Consider the following 22,944-nt stretch of genomic DNA (forward strand, 5'->3'; position numbering starts at 1 on the left):
TGTGTTACTGCACCAGCTGTGGGCCATTTCCACAACCACCAGGGCTCCTGGCTACTGAAAGGCAGCATGAAGTGGCACGCATAATCACATTATGTAGCACATAGCAGTCCATTTCATTTGCATTCCAGGCTAATCTTTGAGCTAAATACTTTGAGAACTGTGTGTCTGAAGGGAAGATGCTAACCCCAGAATATGTGACAGCTTGTCAGGGTGGCTGGCATCCTCCTATTCCCCCATCACTTCCTCTGTCCAATGGCCAAGATTGCACAAACATTTAGCAGGGTTCAGTTTTTTAGTCTTCTGTCCCCTTCCGTGACAAACATATTAATGCCCTAATGCTTTAACACAACTTTAAAATAAGCCAACATCACTAGGTTCCCTTCTCCAATTCAGGAACCAATCACTTAGTAGCAGAGCAGTCACACCCTAAGCAAATCCTTATTGAAGTATCCTGCAGGAGTCTTTGGCCCTGGTTTACTAGAAACTATTTCCGGTGCCATCAAGCCACAGACATGTGCCATAGGCCTTAATATAAAAGGTATTTTTGGGGAGAGGCGCAGACAGACATCCTTCCTTGGCAGATGGTCTCTGAAGTCTCAGATCTACATATTTCCTGTTGTCGGCCACAAAAGATTAGCCTCCTAATTTGAACCCCAAGGCAAGACTTGAGTTTCAGCCTTCATTTTACTAGCCAATGTGCTGGACAAGATTCCCTTCAGGAATAGGAAAACCTACTTCAACAGCTAAAGAGATTGCCCTTTGAGACAGTCATTCTCCATCGAGGAACTTAAAGTGACACTATTCATCAACTCTGCTGTGTGTATTCAAACTCATCTCTGCTTGGTATAGTGACTGTCAGATTCTATTGCTAGGTCTACAGGAGGCAGTACAGCTAAGGAAGGAACTGGGTTTGATCCTTTCTTGGTCATTATCAGCAGAATTGATTTCTAAGTTCCAATCAAACATCTGCAGACACAATGGGGCTGCAGAGATGTTACTGATCATCATTATTTGGCATGCAAAATATGCATTACAGATTACATGCAATAAGAAAGAATCCAGCTTGAGTCTCGGGGCTAAAGCTGGTCAGTAATTTTCCATCCAAATGATTTTCCTGAGGGAAACTGCAGTTTCTGTAAAAATCAGAATTTCCATTGGAAAATTTCAGTTTTGCCAAAATTTGCTTTCCACTAGGAAAATCTAAATGAAATATTTCATGTTGGCTTGAATCAAATTGGAATATTTCATTTTATTGAACTAACCCAAAATATTTCAGGTGAATTCAACAGAACATTAAAGTGCATTTTCTTATGGAAGTTGTAATCCTCCAGGGAGTTCAGCCCACAGTAGAGAATGGGGACCCAAACCTGAACTCCCATAATGTGTGTTACATCATGGGAATCACATGACTCTAGGTGCATCATGGGAGATGTACTCCAGCCGGGGAGCCTGGCCCATCGGGAGCCTGATAATTCTCCCCTAACTACAACTCCCATGAGGCAATAAACTACATTTTCCTACTGCAGTGTAACTGACTTGAAATGAAGAATTTTGGCTCACTTTGACAAACCAAAATGAAGTATTTGTTTCGTCATTCCCCAAATCTTCTGAGTTGACACTTTGGGCATTTCCAAATTAAAATGTTTTGGACTTGCTGTTCTGTGAAAAAATTCAATTTTTCATCCCAATTTGGACAAATATTGAAATGTTTTAATCTCCTGAATTTTGCCGATCTTTACTTAGATAGCAGAGTGAATTTGCAGAGTTAGTTGTTAGAAGAAAGACATTTAACTGAGCACATCTGCTACAGAATCCTCTAGCTCAGGGGTTCTCAAACTGGAGGTCAGGACTCCTCAGGGGGTCGCGAGGTTGTTACATGGGGGGGGTCGTGAGCTGTCAGCCTCCACCCCAAACCCCGCTTTGCATCCAGCATTTATAATGATGTTAAATATATTAAAAAGTGTTTCTAATTTATAAGGGGGGGGGAGGTCACACTCAGAGGCTTGCTATGTGAAAGGGGTCACCGGTGCAAAAGTTTGAGAACCACTGCTCTAGCCAGCCACTGACCAGCCATCACTCCCACCGATTCTAGCTGCACTTTCCTTCCCACAGAGAATAGAGTCAAATATCTGCAGTATACCCAGGCATTTCTTATTTCCATCCATCACTGGGTTGAGAAGGAAGGTAGTTTTAGCATAACAATGTTTGTTGCTGGAGCTCCTATAATATTCCATGTTCAAGAATTCAAATGAGTTTCAGCAGAATAATTATCGGGGCCTTAGATAACTGAGATTTCCATAGAACGCTGAGTGTTTGACCTGTGAGTATGTGCTATGAATTCTGCTTCTGCACCAGTCCAATACATTTGGGCTCCCCTCTACTTTAGACAGGTACGGTTGCCATCCAAGTTGACAAGGGACAAATGGGCCAGTGCTCAACAGAGACCAAAGACTACACAGCAAGACTTTGCTCTAAGAAAGTCTAGGAACATGGCACCATTTCATCAGTAGTATCAACACAGATATGACATATACACCAGCCCACCCCATAACTCACCTTCACCACAGCAGCCAGCTCCTTCCATTGCTCTGGTCGGGGGTCCACACCAGTGGGGTTGTGAGCGCAGGCGTGGAAGAGAATGACACTCTGCTCAGGAATTTTCTAAAGTAGATATTACAGAGAGTGACATGAGACAAGTGATGTTTAAAGCGATGTTTCTTCTTCAGTTGCCTATAACTAAGCCACAGGGCAAGCAGTGAGTTAGAAGGCACAGCAATATCAGAAATGAGGAGTAAGAGGCGAGCAGCAGTAAATCAGTTTGCGCTCAAAAGTGTGATGAATTTTGTAGAGAAGTGGTTCTCAATCAGGGGTATGCATACCCCTGGGAGTACGTAGAGTCTTCCAGGGGGTACATCAACTCATCTAGATATTTATCTTGTGTTACAGCAGGCTACAGAAAAAGCACTAATTAAGTCAGTACAAACTAAAATTTCATACAATGACTTGTTTTTTCTGCTCTGTATACTATACACTGAACTGCAAGTACAATATTTATATACCAATTGATTTATTTTATAAATATGGCAAAAATGAGAAAGTCAGCAATTTTTCACAGTAATGGTGTACTGTGACACCTTTGTATTTTGATGTCTGATTGTGTAAGCAAGTAGTTTTTAACTGAAGTGAAACTTGGGGTACACAAGATAAAGCAGACTCCTGGAAGGGGTACAGTAGCCTGGAAAGGTTAAGAACTGCTGCTTTAAAGGTTCCAATGACTACTAGAAATTGCAACTACAAGATGAGGGAGCTGCTCAGTGGTCTGAGATTCAGTCTCAGCCTAGAAGCTAAGTAAGTAGGGTCATGAGACTACAAACACTACCTTCCCCCTCTGCTCCCATCCCAACAGTCAACTCACAGAAATGTCATCCAAGGCTCCAGCGAAGTCAAAGCCACAGGTCTTGGGATCATAGTAGCGATAGGCCTGCAGCTGCATGCCAGCATCCCTGAAAATGGGGGTGTGGTTGCCCCAGGATGGTTTGGGCAGGTACACGTCACGGCTGTACTTGAAGAATCGTTGCTATGGCAGAGAACGAGAGCAAGTTCAACTGGTGTATTCCATTGCTGCCAATAAGGAAGTCGGTCTCCCAGCAGTAAGGAGTTTAATCAATGCATGAGCTTCGGCCACAGATATCCCCTCTCCTCCCATCACCATTTCCCAGGGACTCACCAAGAAACTGGCTCCAACTCTTAGAGACCCAGTCCCAGAAATCGTCTGCACGGTGACATACTACAAGGAAAAGGGATACAAATGTGTAAGATGCCAAACTACCACACAAAATATGAACCATGTTAAAGTGCACTAACATCTTTTTTAAGCGTGCATGAGCCACACAGAAGAAACACTGATGTTACAGATCTATTCTTAACTCATCAATACCTAAATCCTGTACAAGACAGCAAGCTAATTCCCCAGACCTGAGAAGTTAAAACAATGTCTCATGGATCTTTTACTCAATTTCAAATGGTAACTTACAATACAACCAGAGATTAAAAGTTAGCTAAACAGCAAGACATGGCTCTACATTAATTGAAATACTGTCTCATTATAGGACTGGGAGCCAGGAATTGCTGAACTCCACCTCCAGTTCTAACACTGGCTTCTTTGTGCCCTTGGACAAGGTTGCCTCCCCTCTTAAGTGAGTTTTTCCAGAAGTGCTCAGAGTTGCCGTCAATGGCAGCAGAGTTAGGCCAATGCCATGCTAGACCGGAACACTGGGTTCTATTCCCAGCTGGATGACCGTGGGCAAGTCACGTAGGCTTTGTTGTCTCAGTTCCCTCCTCTAAAACGAGGACAATGATTGACCTTTGTAAAGCACTTTGAGACGTACTGAGGCAACGCACTACAAGAGCCAGAGGTATTATCTGTTGCTCTTTAAATGCTCTGCAAGAGAAATGTCTGTACGTGGTTATGAATTCTTTGCTGACAAGTACAACGCTTACAGGGTAGAACAGCCCTACTTGTACAGTATTTTAGTCCAGACTTCCACCTAGCTCTTTACCCGGCCACTCTTGATAACCTCATTGGTGTCACCCAGTGCCAGCTCAGCTGATGCCTTATTGAACTCCGCCAGCCCTGCAATGGGTAAGTACTCCTTGTCCATCTTCTTAGCAGCTATCTGGGCCTCCGCCTAAGAAAGGAACACACATGTTCAGTTTCTGCACACGTTCTACAGGCTCCCCAAGGCTCTACCAGAGGTAATTATATATATATATATATATATATATATATATATATATATTAATTAACGTTTCCTTTGCTTAGCACTCAGTACAATGATAAGGTACCATCCAAGAATATAAACTGGCCATCAACAAGGTTTCTAACCATCAGAGCAGTGAAGTTCTGGAACAGCCTTCCAAGAGGAGCAGTGGGGCCAAAAACCTAACTGTCTTCTAGACTGAGCTTCATGGAGGGGATGGTATGATGAGACTGCCTACAATGGCAGGTAGCCAATCTGTGACTGCTAGCAGCCAATCTCTCTAATGGCTGGTGATGGGTCACTAGATGGGGAGAGCTCAGCGTTAGTACAGAGAATTCTTTCCCAGGTGTCTGCCTAGTGGGTCTTGCCCACATGCTCAGGGTCTACCTGATGGCTGTATTTGGGGCGAGGAAGGAATTTTCCCTCGGGTCAGATTGGCAGAGACGCTGGGGGTTTTCACCTTCCTCTGCAATGTGGGGCATGAGTCACTTGCAGGTTTAAACTACTGTAAACTAAGTTTACTGTAAACTTTCAGGAACTTGAAGCCTTTAAACCATGATTTGAGGACTTCAGTAACTCAGCCAGAGATTAGGGGTCTATTTCAAGAGTGGGTGGGTGAGGTTTTGTGGCCTCCAATGTGCAGGAGGTCAGACTAGATGATCATGATGGTGCCTTCTGAGCTTAAAGTCTATGAACTCCAGCTCAGCAGAGTTATTTCCCAGAGGTGAGGGCTCCATTTAAAGTCAAAGCCATCTATGGCAACCTGTCAGCAGAAATATTTATTGCTATTGCTTTAAAAGCAAAGTTTACAGATAGGCTGACACAAAGGCTGACACAAAGCACCGAGTTTCTAAACCCAGCATTGCTGCTTGTGAGTCAGGTAGCCAGAAATGAGAGGAAACGGTCCCTTCCAGCCTCATTAGCAGTAAAAGCTGCACCAGAGACAATCCTCCGCTTAATCTGAAAACATTCTGCAGAAAGGGAGAGCTACCATTTATAGAAGAGAAATGTCTGGGCCTGGAAATATGCCCCAAGCTAGCTCAGTGCTGAGGGACATGCGATTTGTGCTGGCTCAGATATAGACCTTAGCTGCACTGGCAAAGTTACCGAAAGGTTCAAGATACTTTTCAAACCAGCTGGAGCTGCAGCATAGACAAGGCTCTGACAAATGATGTTGTTCAACCTGTTTTTAGGTAGTTTAACTAAACAAGTTATAAAAATGGTTCTGGCTGCCACAGCCTTGTCTGCACTGAGGCTCCAACTGGTTTTAAAATTGGTTTAGTTCAGCTGGTTTAGATAGGAGAGTGGTTCCCCAGCACAGGCAAGGAGTTCAGTTACAAATCTGAATGTTCACATGTTACACAGGTCAGATAAAAAGAAGAACAGGAGTACTTGTGGCACCTTAGAGACTAACAAATTTATTGGAGCATAAGCTTTCGTGGACTACAGCCCACTTCTTCGGATGCATATCATATGCATCCGAAGAAGTGGGCTGTAGTCCACGAAAGCTTATGCTCTAATAAATTTGTTAGTCTCTAAGGTGCCACAAGTACTCCTGTTCTTCTTTTTAATGGATTTCAACCACATTCTCCTTAGCACATTCGTTCCACCTACTGCAGCCAACAAAGACACCTGTATTGTTGTCCAGAGCCTATTAACAATAGGAATGGGGAGGAGCATTTGGGAGGGGAACATACCAGTAGATCCAGAACAGAGGGTCAGTCATTGCCAAGGCTCAGATGCCTGGAGAAGATTTCTCTGTGAGGCTGATCTCAATAAGTTTGACAATACAGATCTGTGTCCAATTTCCCAGTTCAGAATTTCAGACTGGATTAGAGAGAAGGCAGCAAGACTCAGCGGAATTTCTGAGACTGCCCCTCCTTAGATTAGCGTCAGCTCTTTCTCACTGACGTGGCATGGTTTAGGGAAGTGCTCTTTGCATTAGTCTTGTTTACTTAAAAAAAAAAAAAACCTTAAAAGTTTAAGTATCAGAGGGGTAGCCGTGTTAGTCTGAATCTGTAAAAAGCAACAGAGGGTCCTGTGGCACCTTTGAGACTAACAGAAGTATTGGGAGCATAAGCTTTTGTGGGTAAGAATCTCACTTCTTGCATCTGAAGAAGTGAGGTTCTTACCCAGAAAAGCTTATGCTCCCAATACTTCTGTTAGTCTCAAAGGTGCCACAGGACCCTCTGTTGCTTTTTAAAAGTTTAAGAGATCCATGCAGCATGATCCCCAAGGGGGAGCACAGATCCCAATCTGACATCATGGAAGTCAGAGGCAAGATTTGTTATTTACTTCAACGGGAGCAGGATTTGGTCCTAGAGAAGTACTTTAGTTCTTCCTTCAGATGTCAGCCAACTTGATCCAATGGAGTTGTCTTCCAGAGCACCCTAGTGCTGGCAATAGGAACTCACACTAACCCCATCCACCACAGGTTTGATTAGAAGCAAAGTCTTTCCTATGGATCAATCACCGAGACCCTCTTCCCCCCATAGATTCCTAGCTACAGTACTTCATATCACATGATGCTTGGATTTTACCCCCTATAGCAGCCAGTGCTAGGCTTACTTTGCGGACGCTGTTCAGGACAAATGGCTTCCCGTTATCGTCCCGGTATGCCCCAACACCCAGGTTCATCTTCTTAGCGTTGGTGTCTCGTTTAAAGGCTTCAGTCACCCCCAAAATAGGATCAGGGGGTCCCATCTCCACATGAGACCACCAGGAGCTGCACAAGGAATATAAGTGGGAGGATTAGGTCAATGAACAGAAGGAAACGGTCATGGCCTAATGCTGTTTGTTATATCCTGGCCGATGGGCCCAACTGTAGCAGGATCTCTTTGGCACTGGTATCCACGGCTCAAGCTGAAGTGTGGTATCTACAGACCCAACAAGCCATAGCTTCCCTCTCTCTCCACAGACTAACCCTATTCCCACTGCAGCATGTTTATAAGGGAGACTAAGCATGCTAGCTTCTCAGTTAAGCCAATATCAAATAACTGGGAGAGCCCTCATTACCCAAACCTGCTGTGTGCCTGATCTTAAGATTTTCTCCTCACTCAGTGGCAGAAGGGTATTATGACAGCACGGTGCCAGTCCCACTCGCATGCTTGGAAGAAATCAAGGTGGGATTTTCAAAGGGGACTGCAGCGGCAGTCAAAAAAGCAAATAGAATGTTGGGAATCATTAAGAAAGGGATAGATAATAGGACAGAAAATAATACATTGCTTCTATATCTCTATCTCCATGGTACACCCACATCTTGAATACAAAGAGTGCAGAACTAGTGCCTCAGAGAGCCCCAGGGCTATTTTTTCTAGTGACCTGCTTGTATCTGTCCTACTGTCACTCCAAGGAAGAGGAAAAGCCCTCTTAATGTCAAGGACACACCAGACAGACTATAAAAAGAAACCTTGTTATTTCTGTTGGGCCACAGCTAATGCACAGCTGCACTCAACGTCTGCAGGCGGTAGAGGTGACAGAGAATGAGGCCTGGAATTTTTAATGCTGCACCCTCAATTTGATGAGCAGGTACAGTTTTAATGAGGGTCTCCATCATGAACAGCAGGACTATTAAGGAGAATACCTCATGCAGCTCTGAGCCATAGACTGACAATCTTTATACTGCGGGCTTATTACAAATATGTATCTACCCTAGGATCAGGTGGTTTAGGAAGTTTCTGGCAGAATGTGACAAGTGACAGGAGACCACCACTGAGAGGCAGTGAGGTCATGGGATAGGGTGCTGCACGGGGACTCAAGAGGTCTGGGTTCTTTTCTTGCTCTGCCACTGACCTATGATTCATTGGGCCAGTCACGTCTCCTCTGTGACTCCATTTCCTATCCCACCATTTGTCTTGTCTATTTAGATTGCAAGGTCTTTGAGACAGGGACTTTTACTGTGTGTGTATATAGCACCTAACACAATGGAACCCAATCTCAGTTGGGCCCTCTGGCCACTACTATAATATAAATAGTTGCCTAGACGGTCTATTTTTATGTGGCACTCATCACCATCATAATTCCCCAATAAAGTCCATTTCTCTATTGCTACTGGGAGGAGCATCTTGAAAGGATGTAAAGATGTGTGTCAGCACAAGCCTTAGGGTCCTTAATTGGCTTTAAAATTGACGATATTTTTGTTTTGGAATTTATGGACAGTTGAGCATAGAAGCTGTTTATATTTTAAGTGCAGTATCAGCTGAGGGAGGGGGAATCAGTCCCATGTTTTGGATATTCATCCTCAGCTTATCTGCTTTAAAGGTGCGTATGAGCAGCCAGAGCTTTTAAAGCTACTTTAAAAGTAAGTACAATATTGTTTTGTGTTCCTTCAGAAGTCACTGTCTCTGCAAATAACTGGTAACTGCCCTGAACATGGTTTGTGGTGTTTCCACGTTACAAGAGAGCCATAAAAAAAAAAAAAAAAAAAGATCTGTACAGTAGTGAACCTCCTGCAATGCACACCCCCCACCTACTAATTTTTTAGGTATTTAAATTGAGCTGCAAAAGTGAAGGCTACTTTTGCAGGACCCTTGTAATTACATTTGAGATGGTGAAAGTCCTTTGTATTTTTACAGCGTCTTTCATTCAAGCAGCTTAAAGTGCTTTATGGATTAAGGTCCCATACTTGGAAACACTTAAGCAATCAATTAACTAAATGCATCCGAAGAAGTGAGGTTTTTACCCACGAAAGCTTATGCCCAAATAAATCTGTTAGTCTTTAAGGTGCCACCGGACTCCTTGTTGTTTTTGTAAATGGGACTACTCATGTAGGTAAGAACTGCTTAGTGCCTGATCCTGCAGACTAACCCTCAACACTCCTGTGAGTTAATTACTTTCATTCCAAGCCTGTTTTCACCGGCTCCAGATTAGCTTTAGGGCTGATGATTTTCATGTTCATTCTCAGCCAAGAAATGAGTTTTGGGGTGAAAGCTGAAGAAAGTTTCTTCTGCTGTTTATCGAATTTGGAAGGAGGGATAGTGTTCAGCTATTTAAAAGAGAAATGAGTTATTTAAATTTAAAAAAAATCCCCAAAACCAAGCCAAAACAAACCCAGCTAACTGGCAGTTTCCTTTCACAGTTCAGATTTTGCTTTTATCAAGGAGAACTGTCTGCTTTGCTTTCTAGAAGTGGCTGAAAACAGAAGTAAAATACATAATTTTCCTTGTCAGTTTCAGTGCACATCATGTGCTGTTATCTAACCAACTCGGGATAGCCACACATTTTAAAAACAAACCCACCTACAGAGAGTTTTTGAACTCATCATCCCCAAGAGGGGTCCAAGGCTCAAGACATCAGCAAGCTCCTCTACTTTTGTGGTAACTCACATCTAATATTTTAATATGTCATGCACTGCACTGTGTCAACTTTCAGAAAATTAAGAAGAGACATGTTAGACATGTATTAAGGTAGAAATTTTAAATTGCTCAACACCTCAACCTCCATTCCAGCACTGGCTGCATTTCTGCGTTGCATAAGGGAAAATGAAGATTTCCTGGACAGACGTCAGGAGATGCTTCTACGGCCACAATGTTCTGAAGATTCAGAGCAGGCGCAGCAGGGACAGAAGGATTGTGAGGAGGTTTGGCAGCATGTGACCTCCAGAAGAAGAAAGGGGAGCATCCATGCACCAGCAATGGAGATACAGGTGAGCAATCGTTTCCATGTTCTCTCTACAGGCGCTAATGCGGAGAGTGGACTAGATGGCCCATCTGAGGGAAGGGAGCAGAAGGAGACGCCACCGATTGGAAGGCAAAAGATGCACTGTCCTAGGGATGGGGGTTCCACGACCACCACTCCCAAGAGGAGGAGGAGGAGGAGGGTGGTGGTGGTCGGGGACTCCCTCCTCAGGGGGACTGAGTCATCTATCTGCCGCCCTGACCGGGAAAACCGAGAGGTCTGCTGCTTGCCAGGAGCTAGGATACACGATGTGACGGAGAGACTGCCGAGACTCATCAAGCCCTCGGATCGCTACCCCTTCCTGCTTCTCCACGTGGGCACCAATGATACTGCCAAGAATGACCTTGAGCGGATCACTGCAGACTACGTGGCTCTGGGAAGAAGGATAAAGGAGTTTGAGGCGCAAGTGGTGTTCTCGTCCATCCTCCCTGTGCAAGGAAAAGGCCGGGGTAGAGACCGTCGAATCGTGGAAGTCAACGAATGGCTATGCAGGTGGTGTCTGAGAGAAGGTTTTGGATTCTTCGACCATGGGATGTTGTTCCAAGAAGAAGGAGTGCTAGGCAGAGACGGGCTCCACCTAACGAAGAGAGGGAAGAGCATCTTCGCCAGCAGGCTGGCTAACCTAGTGAGGAGGGCTTTAAACTAGGTTCACTGGGGGAAGGAGACCAAAGCCCTGAGGTAAGTGGGGAAATGGGATCCTGGGAGGAAGCACAAGCAGGAGAGCGCAAGAGGGGAGGACTCCTGTCTCATGCTGAGAAAGAGGGACGATCAATGAGTTACCTTAAGTGCCTATACACAAATGCAAGAAGCCTGGGAAACAAGCAAGGAGAACTGGAAGTCCTGGCACAGTCAGGGAACTATGATGTGATTGGAATAACAGAGACTTGGTGGGATAACTCACATGACTGGAGTACTGTCATGGATGGATATAAACTGTTCAGGAAGGACAGGCAGGGCAGAAAAGGTGGGGGAGTTGCGCTGTATGTAAGAGAGGAGTATGACTGCTCAGAGCTCCGGTATGATACTGCAGAAAAACCTGAGAGCCTCTGGATAAAGTTGAGAAGTGGGAGCAACAAGGGTGATGTTGTGGTTGGAGTCTGCTATAGACCACCAGACCAGGGGGATGAGGTGGACGAGGCTTTCTTCTGGCAACTAGCAGAAGTTGCTAGATCGCAGGCCCTGGTTCTCATGGGAGACTTTAATCACCCTGATATCTGCTGGGAGAGCAATACAGCAGTGCACAGGCAATCCAGGAAATTTTTGGAAAGTGTAGGGGACAATTTCCTGGTGCAAGTGCTGGAGGAACCAACTAGGGGCAAAGCTTTTCTTGACCTGCTGCTCACAAACAGGGAAGAACTAGTAGGGGAAGCAAAAGTGGATGGGAACCTGGGAGGCAGTGACCATGAGATGGTCGAGTTCAGGATCCTGACACAAGGAAGAAAGGAGAGCAGCAGAATACGGACCCTGGACTTCAGAAAAGCAGACTTTGACTCCCTCAGGGAACAGATGGGCAGGATCCCCTGGGAGAATAACATGAAGGGCAAAGGGGTCCAGGAGAACTGGCTGTATTTTAAAGAATCCTTATTGAGGTTGCAGGAACAAACCATCCCGATGTGTAGAAAGAATAGTAAATATGGCAGGCGACCAGCTTGGCTAAACAGTGAAATCCTTGCTGATCTTAAACGCAAAAAAGAGGCTTATAAGAAGTGGAAGATTGGACAAATGACCAGGGAGGAGTATAAAAGTATTGCTCAGGTGTGCAGGAGTGAAATCAGGAAGGCCAAATCACACTTGGAGTTGCAGTTAGCAAGAGATGTTAAGAGTAACAAGAAGGGTTTCTTCAGGTATGTTAGCAACAAGAAAAAAATCAAGGGAAGTGTGGGCCCCTTACTGAATGAGGGAGGCAACCTAGTGACCGAGGATGTGGAAAAAGCTAATGTACTCAATGATTTTTTTGCCTCTGTCTTCACGCACAAGGTCAGCTCCCAGATTGCTGCACTGGGCAGTACAGCATGGGGAGAAGGTGACCAGCTCTCTGTGGAGAAAGAAGTGGTTCAGGACTATTTAGAAAAACTGGACGTGCACAAGTCCATGGGGCCGGATGCGCTGCATCCGAGGGTGCTAAAGGAGTTGGCGGGTGAGAGTGCAGAGCCATTAGCCATTATTTTTGAAAACTCATGTCGATCGGGGGAGGTCCCAGATGATTGGAAAAAGGCTAATGTAGTGCCCATCTTTAAAAAAAAGGGAAGAAGGAGGATCCGGGGAACTACAGGCCAGTCAGCCTCACCTCAGTCCCTGGAAAAATCATGGAGCAGGTCCTCAAGGAATCAATTATGAAACGTTTAGAGGAGAGGAAAGTGATCAGGAACAGTCAGCATGGATTCACGAAGGGGAAGTCGTGCCTGACTAACCTAATTGCCTTCTATGAGGAGATAACTGGCTCTGTGGATGAGGGGAAAGCAGTGGATGTGTTATTTCTTGACTTTAGCAAAGCTTTTGATACTGTCTCCCACAGTATTCTTGCCACCAAGTTAAAGAAGTATGGGCTGGATGAATGGACTGTAAGGTGGATAGAAAGCTGGCTAGATCGTCGGGCTTAACGGGTAGTGATCAATGGCTCCATGTCTAGTTGGCAGCCGGTTTCAAGTGGAGTGCCCCAAGGGTCGGTCCTGGGGCCGGTTTTGTTTAATATCTTTATTAATGATCTGGAGGATGGTGTGGACTGCACTCTCAGCAAGTTTGCAGATGACACTAAACTAGGAGGCGTGGTAGATACACTAGAGGGTAGGGATCGGCTACAGAGGGACCTAGACAAATTAGAGGACTGGGCAGAAAAAAAAACTGATGAGGTTCAACAAGAACAAGTGCAGAGTCCTGCACTTAGGACGGAAGAATCCCATGCACTGCTACAGACTAGGGACCGAATGGCTAGGTAGCAGTTCTGCTGAAAAGGACCTAGGGGTCACAGTGGACGAGAAGCTGGATATGAGTCAACAGTGTGCTCTTGTTGCCAAGAAGGCTAACGGCATTTTGGGCTGTATAAGTAGGGGCATTGCCAGCAGATCGAGGGACGTGATCGTTCCCCTTTATTCGACATTGGTGAGGCCTCATCTGGAATACTGTGTCCAGTTTTGGGCCCCACACTACAAGAAGGATGTGGAAAAATTGGAAAGAGTCCAGCGGAGGGCAACAAAAATGATTAGGGGTCTGGAGCACATGACTTATGAGGAGAGGCTGAGAGAACTGGGATTGTTTAGTCTCCAGAAGAGAAGAATGAGGGGGGATTTGATAGCAGCCTTCAACTACCTGAAGGGGGGTTCCAAAGAGGATGGAGCTCGGCTGTTCTCAGTGGTGGCAGATGACAGAACAAGGAGCAATGGTCTCAAGTTGCAGTGGGGGAGATCCAGGTTGGATATCAGGAAAAACTATTTCACTAGGAGGGTGGTGAAACACTGGAATGCGTTACCTAGGGAGGTGGTGGAGTCTCCTTCCTTGGAGGTTTTTAAGGCCCGGCTTGACAAAGCCCTGGCTGGGATGATTTAGCTGGGAATTGGTCCTGCTTTGAGCAGGGGGTTGGACTAGATGACCTCTTGAGGTCCCTTCCAACTCTGATATTCTATGATTCTATTAACCCTTAAGTGCCTCGGGATCCTTTAAGACGAAAGCAGATGTCAGGTGATACAAGTTCTTAACAAGTTGTGAAAACCACCAGAGATACAAACTGTAAAGTGAAAAAAGAGTTGTCTTCAGTCACCAGACTGTCTCGAATATAAGCACCTTCTGCGAGCTAGAGCAGCCTCAGGAGTGGAGTTTGCTGACAGAGTCAGCAAGGCCTGGGTTCAGAAAGTACATTTACATTTGGGTAATTAACTATACAGAAACTCACAGAAGTCTCTCTTTAAAAGGGCTATTCCCCCTCTCTGAAGAGAGTCCTGTGAATCTACAGCTACATCGAGCAATACAAACATCTAGACTACACTCAATTGCATAATCCTGGTCAATAAGAACCCCAAACAGGGTGGGCGGAACAAAGGTCACCCTACTTCAACAACCAACTGCGATTAGAACGTTCACCCGTTCAGCTGCCGATGGCCCGCAATGGCTACGACAAGCCTTTCAGCCACTGAACCTGAAGAATTCATTCCTTCAATCAGCTGCAGCAAGCGCTTCCCCTGTCAGGGATATTTTAATAACTAGCTAAAGTCCAGTCATATGGCAAGATGTAATAAATAAATTGAATGTCTGATGCAGTTATTCTGCATGTTAAGTTAATTTTATATTTCAGGGCCATTTGTTTTGTACCTCTCAATCTATATACCAGTTTTAGAGATGCTATTCCTCGCTAATAGTAACTGTAACATAATCAAATGCCATTTGAAAGTAGTGAAAGGAGGGAAACCAAAGACTGCTAATCCCTACCTGACATCACTAATAGCTTTGATAAGGAGAGTTGCATACAAACAAACAACGTTTGCAGTACGAAACCTCGATGGCCTTCTGGTCATGGCAGCTTGTAACTAGTTAATAAATTAACAGGGAGAAAGGGGCATATCGGACATCTGCAGATCTTAATTTTTCAAATGGCATCTCGCACATCCAGCTCATTCCAAGAGGAAAAGCTAGCCACATGGATAACAAAGAGAATATTAAAAAGCAGAGCTCAGTATAATAACCCTCCCCATTATATTTCACCTCTCCATGTCCCTTCAGCTGAGTTCATAGTCTAGTTAATTAGAGGCCTGCTCCACTGCATGCAATACCTGCACACAAGAGCAGAATAAAATGCCAATTTCTCTCTTCAGGGTACCAGGAAATGCTGTTTTTGACACTCTTCCTCAAGCCCTATCATGGATGACACTATACAAAAAGTAGTATGCAGTACAACACTAATGTTTCTTTTGTGTCCTCTAAGAGCCTAGTGAGGAAGCCTTGCTTTGCCACACTGACAAGAGCCCCAGAACACCAAGCAGTGACCAGAAAATGAAGCACACTCTCCTCAGGCCCTATGCTACCAGCACTCCCAGCTATCTTTGAGACACCACGGACCTCCTGAGGAAACTACAATCCATCGGTGACCACCCTGGCCACTATGGATGTAGAAGCCTTCTACACCAATATTCCACACAAAGATGGACTACAAGCTATCAGGAACAGTATCCCTGATAATGTCACAGCTAACCTGGTGGCTGAACTTTGTGACTTTGTCCTCACCCACAACTATCTCACATTTGGGGACAATATATACCTTCAAGTCAGCGGCACTGCTATGGGTACCCGCATGGCCCCACAGCATACCAACATTTTTATGGCTGACTTAGAACAACGCTTCCTTAACTCTCGTCCCCTAACGCCCCTATTCTACTTGCGCTACATTGATGACATCATCATCTGGACCCATGGAAAAGAAGCCCTTGAGGAATTCCACCATGATTTAAAATAATTTCCATCCCACCATCAACCTCAGCCTAGATCAATCCACACAAGCGGTCCATTTCCTGGACAGTACTGTGCTAATAAGAGATGGTCACATAAATACCACCCTATACCGGAAACCTACTGACCGCTACACTTACCTACATGCCTCCAGCTTCCATCCAGGATACACCACACGATCCATTATCTACAGCCAAGCTCTAAGATATAACTGCATTTGATCCAATCCCTCAGACAGGGACAAGCAACTACAAGATCTCTATCTTAAAACTACAATACCCGCCTGCTGAAGTGAAAAAACAGATTGACAGAGCCAGACGGGTACCCAGAAGTCACCTCCTACAAGACAGGCCCAACAAAGAAAATAACAGAACACCACTAGCTGTCACCTTCAGCCCCCAACTAAAACCTCTCCAGAGCATCAAAGATCTACAACCTATCCTGAAAGATGATCCCTCACTCTCAGATCTTGGGAAGACAAACCTGTCCTCGCTTACAGACAACCCCCAAATCTGAAGCAAATACTCACCAGCAACCACACATCACTGAACAAAAACACTGACCCAGGAACCTATCCTTGTAACAAAGCCCGATGCCAACTCTGTCCATATATCTATTCAAGTGACATCATCATAGGACCTAATCACATCAGCCATGCCATCAGGGGCTCGTTCACCTGCACATCTACCAATGTTATATATGCCATCATGTGCCAGCATGGCCCTCTGCCATGTACATTGGCCAAACCGGACAGTCTCTACGCAAAAGAATTAATGGACACAAATCTGACATCAGGAATCATAATACTCAAAAACCAGTGGGAGAACACTTTAACCTGTCTGGCCATTCAATGACAGACCTGCGGGTGGCTATTTTACAACAGAAAAGCTTCAAAAACAGACTCCAATGAGAGACTGCTGAGCTGGAATTGATGTACAAACTAGATACAATCAATTTAGGCTTGAATAAGGACTGAGAATGGCTGAGTCATTACAAACATTGAATCCATCTCCCCTTGTAAGTATTCTCACACTTCTTATCAAACTGTCTGTACTGGGCTATCTTGATCACCACTTCAAAAGTTTTTTTTCCCCTCTTACTTAATTGGCCTCTCAGAGTTGGTAAGACAACTCCCACCTGTTCATGCTCTCTGTATGTGTGTATATATCTCTCCTCAATATATGTTCCATTCTATGCATCCGAAGAAGTGGGCTGTAGCCCACGAAAGCTTATGCTCTAATAAATTTGTTAGTCTCTAAGGTGCTACAAGTACTCCTGTTCTTTTTGCGGATACAGACTAACACGGCTACTACTCTGAAACCAGAAAATGAAGATCCCTTGAGAGCAGTGATTTCCCCTCCCAAGGTCTGAGTGTGCTGCCTCTTAACTACTTTGAGTCCAAGCTTCTGGTGCTCCAGGATGATCAGGTGCCCAGCTCAGTGACCCCCCACTTGGCAGCACAAAATGCCCATCATTAGATCAGCATACACTTTTATTTTGAGTGACAATCTGAAGAATTTCAGACTCTTGAAAAAGATCTGGTTACACCTCATATTCTTACTACATGTCTATTTCCTAAGAGGAGGTGTTCTCTAGTGAAATCACAGAACAGGGACCTCCCAGTTTCTTAGCCTGACTCACTGTCTATTGGGCAATTCATTTACCCTATCTGCCTCAGTTTCCTTACCATTTACATGTATAGTTAACGGGACTCAACCTTTTTTTAAAGTCACTTCTGTCTAGGGTGACCAGACATCCCGTTTTTAAAGGGACAGTCCTGTATTTAAGCCCTCCCGCAGGTGTCCCAACTTTTTCTTAAAAATGGGAAAATTCTGTCTCTCCCCCCACCCGCAATCAGGACTGGTGGGTCCTGCTCCTGCTCAGATCCCTACTCACCAGCCGCCCACCCACCAGTGATGGGGGGAAGGGAGGGTCCAGTGACGGACAATGGGGGTGGGTGTGCAAGGCTAGTGGCAGGGCGAAGATGCAGCGCACAGGGATGGCCGCTCCCCCTGCTGGTCCTTCAGCACAGCCCTCACTGTGTACCGGCTCTTGGCCAGCAGGGTCCTACCCCCCCCGACCCATTTCCGGCTGGCACTGGCTGCGCGCTGTGAACTGGTGCCCTGGGAAAGTCCAAAATGCTCTTCCCGGGCACTGGCCAGGAGGAGTCAAGCCCTGCGTGTGACAAAGCCCCACACAGCGCTGGCACAGGGACGCCTCTCCACCCCTCACCCCCTGTCCTGGGGGGGAAGGAGAAGAGAGAAGCAATTTCCAGCTTGTTCATGCTCTGAACCTTCAGGCTCCACAGCAGCCCTCCAGCAAGGAGCTTGGCACTCTCGTCACACACACCCCTGTCCTGGCTCCTGCCCTCAAGGAACACTAGGCTGCTCCGTCCCCTAGGCACCCTTCCCTGCTGAGCCACCTCTCTGGCCAGGTTCGCTGAAGCCCCTGCAGTCAGGTTCCCTGGGCCCTGGTGCACAATGCATCCTTAGGGCTTAACCCCTTCCTGCCCGTGCTGTAGCCAGAGGCGGCTGGGTTATGTTGGTGGCCAGCAGCAGCCTGGAGGTGTTAGCTGCCTTTCTACACTGTGTGGGAAGGAAGGAACAAGCTCCTTCCGGGGGGGGGGGGGGGGGGGGGGAGGAGGAGGAGGAGAAAGAGGGGAAGGGGCAGGAGGAAAGAAATGAGCTTTGTAAAGACACAGGCCAGGTCATCCCTTCCCCACCCCCCAAGCGCAGCTGGAAGCAGCTCCCATCCCATCCAGCTCTGCATAGTGCTGCTAGGATGCTGCTGGCCACAGTCTAGTGTGAACCTTGGCAGAAATCTGGGGGGGGGGGAAAGCATGTGACACTGTGTGACCCCCCCCCCACACACACTCACATTGCCTCAGGAAGACAAGGTGCCAGGTAGCAGGAGTGGCAGGTCCATCCCCAGGGCCCAGCCAGGCATGGAGGGCGGAGAGTGTTGGGTAGGTCAGTCACCCCCTCTGGGTGACAGAAGTGTATGGGAGTGTGTGTGTCACGTAGGGATGTGTGTGTGTCTCCATGTGAACCCTAAAGCCTTAAAGATAAGAATGTAAATAAAAATACAACTATGCAGTATTTCTTTTTAACAGGGGCTCAGTCAACTTGGTGTTAATTTGAATGTGTGTACTACATAGCTCTGATTGATTGCTGTTGAACTCACTTGAATACAAGTAATTTTACCAGGTGTCCCATATTCCCCATAGAGAAATATGGTCACCCTACTTCTGTCTGAACTTCCCTCTATTCTTGTTACAGGTAACACCTAAAAGTCACTGTAACTGAGATGAGACACAAAAATAATCCCATTCACCCCCAGTGCCTGTGCTCTGTACAGCTGACAACACTTTGCACACAGTAAATTTCATAATCTCTCCTCCCATCTGAGTGGCTATTTTAACATTCACCAGGCAGGCTCCGGGCCCGATTCTAACACGCTTGAAGCGCCGTTAGGCGCTGCCAGGGTGACCCCAGCGAAAGGGGAGGAGACGATCAAAGCGCCGGGCTCAGGGGCAGAGGAGGCAGCGCGGGGAGGCAGCGCCCGGGGCCCATCCTGCCGGCAGCGGCACCCACACTAGGGGGCTCCCGGCCCCGCACTCACTGCACGCGGGGGTGTCTGTGCCGGGGGGCCGGGCCAGGGTCCCCCCGCCCCCGGGGCATGGGCCGGCGGGCACCGAGCCCGGAAGTGGAGGGGGGGAACCGCGGCTCCTCCGCCCTCTAAAGCTGCCCCTCAAGGGCACGCGCGCAAGCAGCGGCAGCCAATCACTGCCGCGGACTAGCACCGCGCCCGCGCCACCTCAGCCAATCCCAGATGCCCTTTCCGACTCGGTCATCCCCGGCATGGCCAGCTCCGTCCGAGACGGGCCGCGCCGAGGGACACGCTCCCGCGTAACGCGAAGCACTCATGGGGGGGAGGGAGAACACTTCACGGGGACCGGCCGGGCTGCACCCCAGCACCCTGCTGAGAGCAGACCCCCCCCCCGGCGCCTCCCAAACCAGGCGCGCGGCCCTGCCCGCCTCGGGGGAGTCACATTCACGAGCTGCAGGGTCCGAGACGGGCCCCCAACCGCGCCGGCCTGTCCGCTCCGGGCCCCGTTACCTGGCTCTGGCCGCGACGGGGGCCAGGCAGAGATGGCGCTGGGCCGCGGCGGAGAGCAGGCGCCGGGCTGGCTGCAGCAGGGCCATGGCTGCGGCGGGAGCTGACACGGACTGAGCGCTCTCCCGAGTAATGTGCTACTTAGGGGGTACTGAGCATGCGCAGTACGTCTGCCGGCGCCGCGCTGAGGAGCGGCCGCGCACGGCCGGCGGAGAGGTGCAGGGCGAGCCCCGCGCACGCGAGCGCCCTCAGAGGGCCAGGCGGGCTGTCCGCAGGCTGTCCCCGCCCGGCTGCGGCTGGGTCCTAGCGCCCGGTGCTTCTAGGGGGCGGAGTGGCCGCTCCGGGCACGTCGGTGTCTCGCCCGCAATTTACAGCAGGTTTATTGCGCTCAAGAGGCCACTGCCCGGTATAAATAACCCCTAGTGTGTTAGAAGCGCTGCGCAGACATCAGCTCATTGATCCTCCCGGCGGGGCTGGAGGCGGGTCGGTATCACCTGCCCCCAGATGGGGCAGCAGGACCTAGCGATAGTGCACTGGGCCGAGGCTCAGGAGACCTGCGTTCCCCACCCAGCTCTGCCACTGGCTTCAGCCCACAGCCTTAGGGGCTTCAGGCCCAAAGAAAGATTTCAATGGAAATGGTGTCTGAGTACTATTGAGGATCTGCCCCCCCCCCACAGTGTGCCTCAGTTTCCCCATGTGTAAAATGAGGATAATAATATTTACCTCCCTCTGTAAAGCACTTTGACGTCAGCTGATGAAAAGTGCTACGCAAGACTAGGTATTATTACTATTACTATTATTACACCAGGTGAGTAAAGTGAAAACAAGCAAGAGAGTGATGTTTCCAAGGCCAGGCTGCCTAAGCATTCAGTAGCAACACAATTTCCTAACAAAACCACTATAGATTATTAAAACCAATAGCATTTGCACTGATCCACTTTACTGTCCACCATTTGTGTAAATTATTTACTTTTTGCACTTCATTGACCTTGAACAACAAAACGAGACTAGGCAGTTTCATTTTGTGTACAGTGTCTAATTACTTCACTGCCTGCTTCTCCCATGTTAGCAAAATGCATGCCTGGGTTGTAAAACTCAGCAGGGTGATGTTTGGATCCATACACCCTTCTCTTGGATTGTTGTGCCTTTGTGCATTGGAATGTGATGTCTGTTGTCTGCAATGCATGAAGCTTTACCCTGTATCATCTCTTGTGTGTTTGTCTTGTTTAGTGTAGGTTGTAGTCTTTTAGGCAGAGTAATGTGATTTATCTTTGGGCCTGTAAATCCTTACTTGTGAGAAATCTTTACTCATGCAAGTAATTCATGTAAATGATGGAACTACTTGTATGCATAAGACCTGTCATATAAATATGGACCTTTGCTGTAGATTGCAGTGCCTCGAGTGACCTTTATGTAGTGGGGAATCCCCAGACCGCACTCAGTCCCACTCCTGCATGCTTTAGCACAGACAGCTCACTTGGAATAGTTACACAGTCGCTGTGTGTGGCCCCAGCAGCCAGTCTCCATTGCTTGTACAGCAGATCTGCATCCGTTCCACTGCCTGGGAGCCACCACACTCACAGAGGACGGTGTGGATTTGTCCCTTGGTTCATGCAGCTGTTAGTGTGACAGTCGTGGAATATATCTGTGTCTCCTGATGAATTTCATTTTGTTTTGTATCATTAATAGACATTTTGCACTTCAGTTGCTTTGAATAGGGTGACCATATTTCCCTATGCTGAATACGGGACACCTGGTAAAATTACTCGTATTCAAGCGAGTTCAACGGCAATCAATCAGAGCTATGCAATATACACATTCAAATTAACACCAAGTTGACTGAGCCCCTGTTAAAAAGAAATACTGCGTAGTTGGATTCTTTTTATTTACCTTCTTATCTTTAAGGCTTTAGGGTTCACATGGGAAAACACCCCCCCACACACACACACCACACTCCCATACACATCTCTCACACAGGGGAGGTGACTGACTACCCGACCCTCCCGGTGCTCTCTGACCTCCATGCCTGGCTGGGGCCCCAGGACGGACCCGCCTCTCCTGGTACCTGGCGCCGCGTCTTCCCCAGGCAACACATGGGGGGTCATGCAGGGTCACATCCCCCCCCCCCGGATTTCTGCCAGGGTTCACACCAGAATGTGGCCAGCAGCAGCCTTTCAGCATTGTGCAGGAAGGAAGGGATGGGAGTTGCTTCCAGCTGCTGGGGGGGAGGAGAGGGAGGGGAGAGGGACAGGTGTTTTTGCAGAGCTCATCTCTTTCCTTCACCCCTTCCCACCCCCCCAGTGTGGCTGGAAGCAGCTTGTCCTTTCCTGCCTGCACAGTGTCATTATTAAAAACCAATTTATCTTAAACCTACAAAACAGGAGTTTTACAGCCTCACATATTTCCACAGACAGACAGATACATACACATTTTCTTTTCCTTAACATCCCTTCTACACTGCTTTGTTTTTACATAGCTGTACATAGATTACATTCCCTTTATACATTTGAGGCAGTTAAGTTCCAATAGAACACCCCCCCCCCCATGCTCTTAGCAAATTTGACTAAATTGTCCATAGTCAAATGATTTCAATCAGATAGTCTCTTTACCTGGATTAAGTACAGACATTCTTTTGGAAAAGGGCCCATTTCCCCTTCAGAATGGCTGCAAAGAAACCAAGAATTCTCTCTCTTTAACATGGTCCTTTTTTACATTTTCACAAAGTTTAACTGCTTAATTCTCTCCAGCCTCTGTAGAGTTAACTTTTCACTCTCTTTCCTTAAATCACTTGTTTCGCAAAATGACACCTTTATCAACTCAGATTTCACCATTTGAAGTATTGTTCCAGGGATTCATGCCTGCACTTTCAAAAGGCAGCCAACACCTCCAGGCTGCTGCTGGCCACCGACATAACCCAGCCGCCTCTGGCTACAGCCTGGGCAGGAAGGGGTTAAGCCCT

At 47.1% G+C, this 22,944-nt stretch overlaps 1 protein-coding gene across 2 annotated transcripts in view; it reads right to left on the reverse strand.

Annotated features, from left to right (window-relative positions):
* The window catches only part of GOT2 (glutamic-oxaloacetic transaminase 2), a 30,241-nt gene extending 10,089 nt beyond the window's left edge, over window positions 1–20,152 (reverse strand). Inside the window, exons 1-7 of one of the 2 annotated variants that reach the window (XM_042847066.2) lie at window positions 19,989–20,130; window positions 18,747–18,926; window positions 7,329–7,485; window positions 4,560–4,688; window positions 3,728–3,787; window positions 3,416–3,577; window positions 2,557–2,661 (exon numbers count right to left, since the gene is read on the reverse strand). In XM_042847066.2, coding sequence (XP_042703000.2) covers window positions 2,557–2,661; window positions 3,416–3,577; window positions 3,728–3,787; window positions 4,560–4,688; window positions 7,329–7,463 — 591 coding nt within the window. In that variant the 5' untranslated portion in view covers window positions 7,464–7,485; window positions 18,747–18,926; window positions 19,989–20,130. Of the gene's footprint in view, window positions 1–2,556; window positions 2,662–3,415; window positions 3,578–3,727; window positions 3,788–4,559; window positions 4,689–7,328; window positions 7,486–18,746; window positions 18,927–19,988 lie in introns of both variants that reach the window. The other variant, XM_008177713.4, reaches the window with a different exon arrangement.
* Between the last annotated feature and the right edge of the window lie 2,792 nt (window positions 20,153–22,944).

The sequence above is a fragment of the Chrysemys picta genome, chromosome 14 (assembly GCF_011386835.1).
Source record: "Chrysemys picta bellii isolate R12L10 chromosome 14, ASM1138683v2, whole genome shotgun sequence".
Classification (NCBI taxonomy): Eukaryota; Metazoa; Chordata; order Testudines; family Emydidae; genus Chrysemys; species Chrysemys picta.